At 43.2% G+C, this 12371-nt stretch overlaps 2 protein-coding genes across 3 annotated transcripts in view; both read left to right on the top strand.

Moving 5' to 3' along the window:
* Positions 1-4806, top strand: part of LOC148131049 (BPI fold-containing family B member 3-like) — a 34987-nt gene extending 30181 nt beyond the window's left edge. The window contains exons 14-16 of the mRNA XM_087959124.1: positions 1004-1067; positions 3315-3391; positions 4540-4806. Coding sequence (XP_087815250.1) covers positions 1004-1067; positions 3315-3391; positions 4540-4572 — 174 coding nt within the window. The 3' untranslated portion in view covers positions 4573-4806. The remainder of the gene's footprint in view (positions 1-1003; positions 1068-3314; positions 3392-4539) is intronic.
* Positions 4807-9513: 4707 nt separating this feature from the next.
* Positions 9514-12371, top strand: part of LOC148131048 (BPI fold-containing family B member 4-like) — a 34751-nt gene continuing 31893 nt past the window's right edge. For both annotated transcript variants that reach the window (XM_087958952.1, XM_087958951.1), the window contains exon 1: positions 9514-9613. The gene's annotated coding sequence lies outside the window, so the exon portion shown is untranslated. The remainder of the gene's footprint in view (positions 9614-12371) is intronic.

The following is a 12371-nucleotide window of genomic DNA, read 5'->3' as shown; positions in this document are numbered from 1 at the left end:
GAGAGTTCAAGTCCCTTCTTATGCATGAAAGCCAGTTGGTGCGACTTTGAGCCAACCAGGAGGTGGGGAGTTCTAGTCCTCCCTTAGGCACGAAAGCCAGGCTGGGTGTCTTTGGGCCAGTCCCTTCCTCTCATCCCAATCCACCTCACAGGGTTGTTGTTGTAGGGAAAATAGGCAGAAGGAGGTGTGTCAGATATGTTTGCTGCCTGGAGTTATTTATAAAGTAATAAAGACAGAATATAAAACAAATAAGTTGCTTTTTTCAGTGCTGCAGTGACTTTGAATACTCACTAATTGAATGGTCGTAAGTCAAGGACTACTGTATGAATAAATAATGCTGCCTTTCAGGAAATCAGACCGTTTCATTAGCTAATTATGACTTTCCAGGATCTGCAGAGATGGGGTGGTTCTCTATGGGGGTTTTATTTTATTTTATTATCTTATTTTTAATCTTTTCTAGTCTAATTTTTTAAATTTTATTTTCTATTCTATTATTTGTATTCTATTCTATTTTATTGTTTTATTTTATGTTTTATTCTGTTCTATTATTTTTTATTCTATTCTATTTATTTTCTTTTACTTCTATTCTATTTTGTTATTTTATTTTACTATTTTATTTTATTTCATTTTCATTCTATTCTATTCTATTTTTTTCTATTTTGTTATCTTATCTTATTTTATTATTCTATTCTATTTTCTATTCTGTATTCTATTCTATAATTTTATGTTATATTTTATTTTATGTGTCCATGTATTAAATGTATATGCTGTCCATCTTACCACAGGGTAACTCTGGGCCGCTTGCAATATTAAAAAGATAAAACTATGCAAATAAAATGCTACAAAAATACAATACACCACCCTAGCTAGGGGAGGTGGAATCGTGCTGGAGGTCAGCAGTTGAAAATTTGAAATGCAGCAAATGTGCTACTAATTGCAAAACCATTTTGCAAAGGAGAGGAAGAATTCTTTCTCACATCTTTTTGTTTTTTTGTTTTTGCAGGAAAATGCCCTTAAGAACTGGATCACAAACATCCTTCAGATCGGATACCTGCCTCTGATTAATGGTAGGACTTCCAGGTTTCTGTTATTGTTGTTGTTATTGTTGTTGTTAGTTGCAAACTCATGTCCAACCCATCACAACCCCACGGACAACGTTCCTCCAGGTCTTCCTGTCCTCTGCCATCCTCCGGAGTCCATTTAAGCTCATGCCAACTGCTTCCATGACTCCATCCAGCCCCCTCCTTCTCTGTTGTCCCTTTCTTCTCCTTCTTCTGCCCTCCATCGTTCCCAGCATTCGGCTCTTCTCCAGGGAGTCCTTCCTTCCTTCTCATGAGGTGGCCAAAGTCTTTGAGTTTCCTCTTCAGGATCTGGCCTTCTAAAGATCAGGGCTGATCTCCTCTAGGACCAACCGGTTGGGTGGCCTTGTAGTCCAAGGAACTCGCCGGAGTCTTCTCCAGGGTTCAAAGGCCTCCATTCTTTGGCGCTCAGCCTTTCTCATGGGTCCAACTTTCACAGCCATGCATTACGACTGGGAAAACCATAGCCTTGACTCTACGCCCTTTTGTTGGCGGGGGGATGTCTCTGCTTTTGAGTAGGCTGTCTAGATTTGCCATAGCTTTCCTCCCTGGGAGGAAATTATTAACAATTATCAACATCTCTGGGCATCAGTTCTGGGCGTTATTGCTCTAATGTAATGTCATAGCCTTGAGATATCTCAACACATCAACACCATTTTAATATTGAGAAGGGAGAAGGTTGGGGGAAGTGGCTTTATCTAGTTTTGCATCCGATTTGTCCGGAGGATACATTTGAACAAAGATGTCTGGGTACCTAACTGCTTCCTTGGTCCAACTTTCACATCCCTACATTGCAACTGGGAAAACCACAGCCTTGACCAGACGCACATTTGTTGGCAGGGGGATGTCTCTGCTTTTTAGGATGCTGTCTAGCTTTGCCATGGGTTTCCTCACCAGAACAAGCCTCTTTTAATTACTTGGCTGCAGTCCCCCCATCTGCAGTGACCTTGGAGCCCAGGAAAATAAAATCTGTCACTACCTCCATTTCTTTCCCATCTATTTGCCAGGAATTGAGAGGATCTTAGTGTCGTAAAAATAATTCAATAAAAGAGGGACACAGACAGACCACGGGCAATCAATCCTACTTTGAGATCAGAGGTTTATTTCATGAGCAATTTGGAACATAACATAACAACATTTCAGTAAAGTAATACCTACAAACAACCCATTGCAATAAGGTCCACTGACCTGGCCAAGTCCAGCAAGGAGTAGCCATGGCCAGTGGCCATGATCTGAGATAAAACCCCTTCTTATATACTCTTTTTCTCTCATCTCTTCTGTTCCTCTGGAAACTTAATACCTCTGGATACTTCCTCATTTCACTGTGCCATCCTGTTGCTTGGCACTTATCTGAAAAACTCTTTGTCATCTGCCCTTTTTGGTTCCGTGTTCTCGTAATGTCCCAGATAGTTATGTCCAAAATAGCCCCCCAAACGGGTTCATTTGCAACTATTAAGTTTTACACAATGCAGATTTACAAACTTTCCCTTTAGTTTGTGTCTTTTATCAAGCTAGCACTTTAATATACTGCCATATACTGTCTACTATTGACCTCACCCCTTTCCTAAGAGGTCTGTAGGGGGCGTGCATAAGCGCACCAACGTGCCTACCGTCCCCGTCCTATTGTTTCTCTTATTCTTCTTTTATTTTTCTTATATGTACCCATTTCATGTATTCACAACTATGTATACACTTATACTTATTATCTTGTAAACAATTGGCAAATCAAATAAATAAAATAAATAAAAATATGAGAAGCAGTACAAGCCAGGTGCAGGGCTAGGAAGCATAGGCACAGGTAGAGAGTTAAGGGTTTTCTCTCAAATTAGTTTTCTTCATGTTGAGTTTCAAGCCAACTTTTTCACTCTCCTCCTTTGTCGGCACCAAGAGCCTCTTTCGTTCCTCTTCACTTTCTGCCCTTAGAGTGGCATCACCTGCCTATTTGAGGTTGTTGATGTTTCTTCCAGCAATCACAATCACAAGGGAGTGATCCACGAAGGGGCCTGTTATTGTAGACAATTGCATTGTGACAAACTTTGTGTTGTGAGCAGGGTCTTGGCCAGGGAAGGGAGGGGCCATATACCTAATGCACTTTATACAGCAGTGTCATTGTGCAAATGACACACATTAAATGATTTGCAAAAAATAAAAAATACAGTAAGTGCAGCACCATCGCTTTGAACCAAACACCTAGGATTTAGGACCTAATTGTGTGGTTTTGTTGCCTTTGTTTAGTTGGCCTGAACATCGGAATCCCGCTCCCGAATATTTTCAACCTGAACTTCGCCAACGGTGTGGTTAAAACCCTGGATGTAAGAGCCTGACTGTTTATTTCCTAAAGAAAAGATTCCTCCAAAGATGCTGGCCATTGTCTTCAAGAAATGAGTCAGAAGTTGCTGATAACTTCTAAGGAAGAAATGCCAGTGTTTTGTATCTCCACATCCAAAAGGAAACTTACCTTCGCTTTACAAAGTCCAGGATTTAAATGTTGGAAGGAAGGGAGGGAGGGACGATGGAGGGAAGGGGAGGCGAAGGAAAGAAGATGGATGGATGGATGGCAGGAAGGAAGAGGGTAGGAAGAAAGGAAGATGGATGGTAAAAGGAAGGAAGGAGGGAAGGAAGGAAGGAAGATGGATGGTGAAAGGGAAGGAAGATGGAGAGCAGAAGGAAGGAAGGAAGATGGATGGCAGAAGGAAAGAGGGAAGGAGGAAGATGGATGATGAAAGGAAAGAAGGAAGGAAGATGGAGAGAGGGAGAAAGGAAGGAAGGAAGATGGATGATGAAAGGAAAGAAGGAAGGAAGGTGGAGGAAGGGAGGAAGGAAGATGGATGGTAGATGGAAGGAAGGAAGATGGATGATGAAAAGAAAGAAGGAAGGAAGATGGAGAGAGGGAGAAAGGAAGGAAGATAGATGGTGAAAGGAAAGTAAGGAAGATGGAGGAAGGAAGATGGAGGGCAGAAGGAAGGAGGGAAGGAAGGAAGATGGATGGAAGGTGAAAGGAAGGAAGGAAGATGGATGGTGAAAAGAAACAAGGAAGGAAGATGGATGAAGGGAGGAAGGAAGGAAGATGGATGGTGAAAGGAAAGAAAGAAGGAAGAGGAAGGAAGGAAGGAAGAAAAAGAAAGAAAGAAAGAAAGAAAGAAAGAAAGAAAGAAAGAAAGAAAGAAAGAAAGAAAGAAAGAAAGAAAGAAAGAAAGAAAGAAAGAAAGAAAGAAAGAAAGAGTATTATTTGACTCAGATCAAGGCCCATGCTAGACCACTCTTCACCCCATGGTCAATCTAATATTCTAGAATGAAGTCATGGATGTGGACAATAGGATTCCTCCCTACTTGAAGTCCTGGAGTTCATATTAATCCCATGACAGTTGCCCACATAGCTAGAAGCCGTTGCCCTCCCTGAATCCGTACTTTAGATCTCTTTGACCGCTTCTGAGTTGACCGCCTCTTTTCTGCTTTCCAGGAGGTGCTGGTGATCAATAAGACCCCTAAATAAGACCCCGAAGGAAGAAGACACTAAGTCAGAAGAACGAGCTGGCTTCCCTCAACTTCCTGTCTATTCTCAAAGCAAGTGAATCTCAACCTATCCTAACTTCTCCCTCAGTTGCTTCAGCCCAATTCAGATTCCACTTTCATTGGTCTGCCATGGACAACTGTATAGCTAAAATTGTAGAGATCTACTGTCCTCTCTGAGAATTAATGATTTGCTTGCCCAATAAAGGTATTTACAATGTGGATGGATGTCTGTGGTTTTCTGTCTCATACCAAGTACTTTAAATAGGGGACCGGAGGCTCAAATATATGATGAATGGTTGCAGGAACCAAGCCTGGCTAGTCTAGTGAAGAGAAGGACCAGGGGAGACAGGAGAGCAGTCTTCCAATAGTTGAGGGGCTGCCCCAGAGAGGAGGAAGGGATCAAGCTATTCTCCAAAGCACCTTTGAAGGCCAGACAAGGAACAATGGATGGAAACTGATCAAGGAGAGATTCAACCTGGTAATAAGGAGACATTTCCTGACAGGGAGAACAACCAGCCCATGGAACATGAAAGTTGCCTTCAGAAGTTGTGGGAGCTTCATCACTTGAGGCTTTCAAGAAGAGACTGGACTGCCATCTGTCAGAAATGGTGTAGGTTCCCCTGCTTGGGTGGGGGGTTGGACTAGATGACTTCCAAGGTCCCTTCCAACTCTGTTAATCTATATTCAATCGAACAGAAGTTCCCTTCAGAAGTTGTGGGAGTTTCATCACTGGAGGCTTTCAAGAAGAGACTGGACTGCCACCTGTCAGAAATGGTTCAGGGTCTCCTGCTTGAGTGGGTGGAGCGGGGTGGAGGTTCGACTACTCTATGACTTCCAAGGTACCTTCCAATTCTATTATTCCTGTTATTAGATATGCTCAGGAGAAGTATTGATGCTTTGGCCAACATAGTGGCTTGCACTACACTCAGTGGTTTGCAACATACTTATAAAAGAGCATCTTGCTCTTCACAGATACAATTCTTTGCCCTTTGGGTTGGGTTTTACTGGTCTGGGTGGGGTCTGGGGAGAGAAGCAGGGCAAAATCTGGTGGATGTAAGTCAAGGACTACCTCAACCTAATGTGATTTTACAGGAAAGAGATTAGGTGTTTTCTCTGGGTTTAATCTGGAAAGGGAGCTAATGAGCTTTGAGACGGCTTTCGTCTGATCAGCTAATCCCCGTTCTTATGCAAAGGCGGAAGCATTCACAAGTTTTATCTCAGATACCTTTTATCTGAGGTCTTAACTGTTCCATTTAGAAGGACAAAGATGCCTTTTGTGGCCCCGGAGAGAGTTGAATGAGAAGCTGACATGCATCCCAAACAGTTCAGGATCTCTTGCAGAAACCGAAAGGTATCAAAAATCAGCCCTCCATTAGCTCCGTATCAAGTGGGAGGGCTACCACACATTTCTCAAAATAATGCTCACCCGAAGGGACAGGAAATCTGGGCTAAATCAGACTTGGTGGTGCCTAGAACGGACCGCCCCGTCTAGAGAAAGCTAGATTGACTGACTTCAGATCGAGGCCATATTTCAAAATCCTGGGCTGGCTCAATCGATCAGTGGAACTGCTTGTCTCCAGAAGTTCTGGGTGCTCCATCACTGAAGGCTTTTAAGAAGATCCTGGACAGCCTTTTGTCTGAAAAGCTTATAGGGTCTCCTGCTTGAGCAGGGGGTTGGACTAGAAGACCTCTAAGGTCCCTTCTAACACTGTTATTCTATTATTCTGTGATAACCAGAAATGGACACAGGATTATACATATGAAAAACGGTTACAGGAATTGGGTATGTTTAGTCTAATGAAAAGAAGAACTAGGGGAGACATGATAGCTGTCAACGCGTAAAACACTCCTATGCCTGTTTCCAAGTTGCCATAAGAAGGAGAGGGGAGCAGTGTGGCAGTTTAAAACCAGAAGTACATTCCATGCTTATCTTACAAAGATTGTAGCTAGGCTACCGGATCTTCTGCCCTCAAAAATCCTTCATTGGAAATGTGATTGATGACACCCAGCCTGTGAAGGTGCTTCATTGATTGATGACATACCCAGGGGGGACAGAGAGGAAATAGGGTCACAAATGACTGTGAATTACGTATGCCAGAGTTGGCTTCATTTAGGTTAATGCCGGCATGTTGCTCCTAATAAATCTCTTGGATTCTTTTGAAGCTTGGGCCGAGGCTCATGATTTAATTAGGGCAATTGATGGAACCCTGACAATAGCACTGGTCCAATATTTGCAGGGCTCCTACAAAGATGAAGGGGTCGAACTATTTTCCAAAGCCCCAAAAGGCAAGATGAGAAACAATGGATGGAAACTAACCAAGGAGAGAAGCAACCTTGAACTAAGGAGAAATTTCCTAATGGGTGAGAGCAATCCACCAATGGAACAGCTTGCCTCTGGAGGTTGTGGGAGCTTCATCACTGGAAGCTTTCAAAAAGAGACTGGACAATCCTTTGTCTGAAATGGTATAGGGTCTCCTGCTTGAGCAGGTGGGTTGGTCTAGAAGACCTCCAAGGTCCCTTCCTATTCTATCTTTCTATGTTCTATGCCCCAAGTGTGGTCTCACCAACGTAGTATAAAGCAGTACTAGAACTTCACGTGATCTTGATTCTATCCCACTGTAGATGCAGCCTAGGATTGCGTTGGATTTTTTTGGCAGCTGCAACACACGGCTGGCTCACGTTTAAGTCATTGTCCACTAGGACACCTACCTAGCTATGTAGCTACACAGCATAGCTGGCTGGCGAATCCTAAGAGTTGAAGTCCACATGCCTTAAATTTCCAAAATTTGAGAAAAAAAAGTCAACTAGACTGGAGTCACACAATATTCCCAGTAATTAAAATTCACTAAAAATTAATGAGCAATGCGAATATGTCCAGAATCAGAATAGCGCTGGAAGGGACCTTGGAGGTCTTCTAATCCAACCCCTGCTCAAGCAGAAGACCTTATACCATCCCAGACTAATGGTTGTCCAGTCTCTTCTTCAAAAACCCCAGTGATGGAGCACCCACGATGTCTGAGGACAAGTTGTTCCACTGGTTAATAGTCCTCACTGCTAGAAAGTTTCTCCTTAGTTCCAGGTTGCTTCTCTCCTTGATCAGTTTCCATCTGTTGCTTCTTGTCCTTCCCTCCGGGGCTCTGGAGAATAGGTGGACCTCCTCTACTTGATGGCAGCCCCTCAAATATTGGAAGACTCTTGTCATGTTGCCCCAGTCCTTTTTTTCGTTAAATTAGCCTTACCCAAATTCTGCAACGTACTTCATACTTAACTGTCCACTTGTTCTGTAATTCACCTGTTAAAACATAGTTGTCTGAACCCAACTAGTGAGTTACCCTTACCATGTTTGATTAGACCTTCAGCTTTCCCCTTCCCTAGGCTTGTACCCTAATGTCACAGGGAGAAATGCTGTGGATTGTCATCGAGGATAGTAAGGAGAAGATATTTTAGGGCTCTGAAACCATGTGCTGCATTTACTTGTCCAGATCTTTCTAGAGAAGTCTTCATGGAGATCCCCTTTTTCATAGGGAGGGTGGAGAATTGTGGCCCCCAAGTAGACATTTCAAGAAAAACCAAAAGTCCACATATAGACTGGGTGAAACCAGGCTCAATAGCAGGAACTGTGAGAAGGATCTTGGAGTCTTAGTGGACAACCAGCTAAATAGGAGCCAGCAGTGTGCAGCAGCAGCCAAAAAAGCTAATGCAATCCTAAATTGTATTAACAGAGGGATACAATCAAGATCAAGGGAAGTACTAATACCACTCTACAAAAGCCTTAGTTAAGGCCACACCTAGAGTACTGCATCCAGTTTTGGTCACTACACTATAAAAAAAAATTGAGACTCTGGAAAGAGTGCAGAGAAGAGCAACCAGGATGATGAGGCGACTGGAGACTAAAACATATGATGAACCGTTACAGGAACTGGGCTTAGCTAGTCTAGTGAAGAGAAGGACCAGGGGAGACAGGATAGCAGCCTTCCAATATTTGAGAGGCTGCCACAGGAGGAGGAGGAAGGGGTCAAGCTATTTTCCAAAGCACCTTTGAAGGTCAGACAAGGAATAATGGATGGAAACTGAACAAGGAGAGATTTAACCTGGAAATAAGGAGAAATTATCTGACAGGGAGAACAATCAACCGATGGAACAGAAGTTGCCTTTGGAAGTTGTGGGAGCTTCATCCCTGGAGGCTTTCAAGAAGAGACTGGACTGCCATCGGTCAGAAATGGTGTTGGGCGGGGGTGGGGGTTGGACTAGATGACCTACAAGGTCCCTTCCAACTCTGTTAACCTGTATCTTCCATATTTTTGTAAATGTGGGGGAAAAAATCAACCCTTCTGTAGAGTTGTAATTGCAGGAATGTTCCAGTCTTGGATGGCAAACCTCAGATAAAGAATGTTTCCAAGCAAATACAACTCAGGTAAACAAAGTCACTAATCTAAAGGAGGATTAGAGAGAGGAAGTCAACATATGTTAGACTTTAACCAGAGATAATTAATTGTATGGATTCCTGTGCTAAACAGTAACGAAAGTTAAGCAGTAACCAAAGTTAACCAGTGATGGAGGATAACTAAAAATGTGTATAAATGCAAGACTAGACTCCAATAAAGATCATCATGATTCAATTGTTCATGATCAAACAACTCGACTGCCTCGTCATTACAACACCCTTCCTTTCCTCTTGTTAGAGACAATGAACCTCAGATTGTAGAGCTGCCTGGGCATTTGATACCTCTGGCTTAATACCCTGTTCCAGAATTACAACTCATTACAAAGACTGAACTTTGAGAAATCAGATAAAAAGAGAAGAGTGAGCTCATTATCAACATATCCCTGGCGCCCAATGCATCACCACCCACTGCCTGCCATTGATATAAATGGTGGTGCCACTTCAACAGTTCTAGAACCCGAAGGAGGAGGAGGAGGAGGTGAGGTGGCTGAGAACAACCTAGAAACAGACTGAAAATTAGCAGGTCGAAAGCCAAGATTCTCCATTCTCCATTAGCCTGAGCAGAAACAAAATCCAGGTAAAGGAGTACAAGGTGGATGATGGGGCTGCAGTTCTTTGATTTATTCCTTCTATTTCTTTGATTTCTTTATTAAATTTACCTACCAGCCATCTGCAGCTCACAAGTCATAAAAAGATGAAAGAGAAAAAGAGTCGAAATGGTTAAAGTATGTAAATTAAAAATAAAATGAAGCAGACTGGGTGAAACCAGGCTCAATAGAAGTAACTGGGAAAGGGATCTTGGAGTCTTAGTGAACAACCAGCTAAATAGGAGCCAGCAGTGGGTAGCAGCCGGCAAAAAAGCCAATGCAATCCTAAGTTGCATTAACAGAGGGATACAATCGAGACCAAGGCAGGTACTAATACCACTCTATAAAGCCTTAGTAAGGCCACATCTAGAGTACTGCATCCAGTTTTGGTTACCACATTATAAAAAAGACATTGAGACTCTAGAAAAAGTACAGAGAAGAGCAACCAGGATGATTAGGGGACTGGAGGCTAAAACATATGAAGAATGGTTGCAGGAACTGGGCCTGGCTAGTCTAGTGAAGAGAAGGACCAAGGGAGACAGGAGAACATCTTCCAGTATTTGAGGGGCTGCCCCAGAGAGGAGGAAGGGGTCAAGCTATTCTCCAAAGCACCCAAAGGCCAGACAAGGAATAATGGATGGAAACTGAACAAGGAGAGATTCAACCTGGAAATAAGGAGAAATTTTCTGACAGGGAGAACAATCAACCCATGGAGCAGCTTTCCCTCAGATGTTGTGGGAGCTTCCTCACTTGAGAACTTCAAGAAGAGATTGGACTGCCATTTGTCAGAAATGGTGTAGGGTCTCCCACTTGGGTGGGGGGTTGGACTAGATGACCTGTAAGGTCCCTTCCAACTCTGATTATCTGTTATCTGTTAAAATTAAACTCTATGGAAAATTGGAGGCAGACAGTATGTCTCTCCCATCCCTTTCTGTTCATGGCAGCTGTAAAACAGGCATAGAAATGTTTTATGAGTTGACACAGTACAGGGATGAGGTCTTTTTACTGTCAATCACTTTTTCTTCAAATTTTCTCAAATTATAATTTTGAATTAAAAAAGAAAAAGAAACCTTTAAAATCATGCAGAAAACCAGTAAAGAAGAGATGGATTGCAGTACAGGGATGAGATCTTACCCTGTCAATCACCTCTTCATCAAACTTTCCCAAATTATAATTTTGAATAGGAATGAGAGAATTATCACACCCATATGTGGAAATCCTAAAAAACATGATGTATTTAGCTCATGGATCATCTGGGACCCAGAGTTCAGAGTAACAGAATAACAGAGTTGGAAGGGACCTTGGAGGTCTTCTAGTCCAACCCCCTGTTCAAGCAGGAGACCCTATGCTGTTCTGCACAAATGGACGTCCAGTTTCTTCTTCAAAAACCTTTAGTGTTGGAGCGCCCACAACTTCTGGACTTCATCCCTAAGCCACAAATATTCTCTTGTACTTGAATTCAAATTGTATCTAAACGACAACCAATCAGTTGTGGGTTTTTTCCCTGACTTGCACTTTTGGGGGAATGCAAATGCCCCAGACGTTGGAACAAGCTTAGTTGGGTCAATGGGGCCCAAATTGGTGCAATCTGGATCTCTGCGGAATGATGTCCAAAGAAGATGCCAGCTGAGTCTTTGGTGATACAGTCCTACCAACAATCTTATCTCCTTTTCTCAATTCCTACTGAGAAAGTAGATGGTATCAAAAGGTTGATCTACTACCAGTTTTAACTCAATTTCAGGAAAAGGTTCTTATGGAGGTTTAAAAAAAAATGGCATCAGAGGACTTTTCACCGATGGATCTGATGTTCTTGATCACAGCAGTGAGGTGACCAAGGATTGCTCAGGGGTCTGGCTGCCCTAGCTTTCAATCCACAATTTGTTAGGTGTCTATGGAGGTTCCCCATCATCCAAGTCGTGGTTAGTGACATGGAATGTCATGCTCCAAGTCATGGAAAAGGTGCTTTTCCAAAAGGCAGCTAGACTTTCTTGATTTTATTTCCCCTTGAAAACACTTCACTTTTCATCCAAGAAGCTTCTTCAGTTCTTGGATGAGAAGTGAAATGCTTTCAAGGAAAATCAAGAACAAGAAAGACCATTTGCCTTATGGAGGAAGCACCTTTGGGACAATTTGCTATGGTTTGTCACCTCCCAAGACTTCCAGCTGTTCAACCCAGTGGTGGGATTCAAAATATTTTACTACTGGTTCTGTGGGCATAGCTGGGTGGGCGTGGCAGGAGAAGGTTACTGAAACATCCCCCGCCCCATCCCACTAACCTGCTTTCCAGCTCCTTTCTCCTGTGCAGGACAACCAAAGAAGACGCAGCTGATCAGCTGGGACTCAATGGGAGGCAGAGAAGAGATAGGGTTGGCGGGGCCAGTCAAACTGTCATCAGCTGCCTTCGGAGTTGGAGATCAGTGGGGCAGAAGAAAAGCTGGAGCCTGTTCCCAGTGTGCGCATGTGCAGAGCTGCCAGGAGAAGGGAGGAAAGGGGGAAGGTTACTGCAATATCCCCTTTCCCTCCCCACCCCACTAACCTGCTTTTCAGCTCCGTTCTCCTGTGCAGGGCAACCAAAGGAGACCCAGCCAATCAGCTGGGACTCAATAGGAGGCAGAGAAGGGATGGAGGCCAGTCAGAGGTGGGATTGGCTGGTTCTCCAAAGGACTCAAAATTTCCACCACTGGTTCTCCAGAACTGGCCAGAACCTGCTGAATACCACCTCTGGTTCAACCTCAGGGGAAGATCTCA

This window comes from Notechis scutatus, chromosome 3 (genome assembly GCF_049901735.1).
Source record: "Notechis scutatus isolate UNSWTSFEM ecotype Mainland chromosome 3, rNotScu1.2, whole genome shotgun sequence".
Lineage (NCBI taxonomy): Eukaryota > Metazoa > Chordata > Lepidosauria > Squamata > Elapidae > Notechis > Notechis scutatus.
The sequence above is the reverse complement of the archived record's forward strand: the minus strand, read 5'-3'. Positions and strand labels throughout refer to the sequence as shown.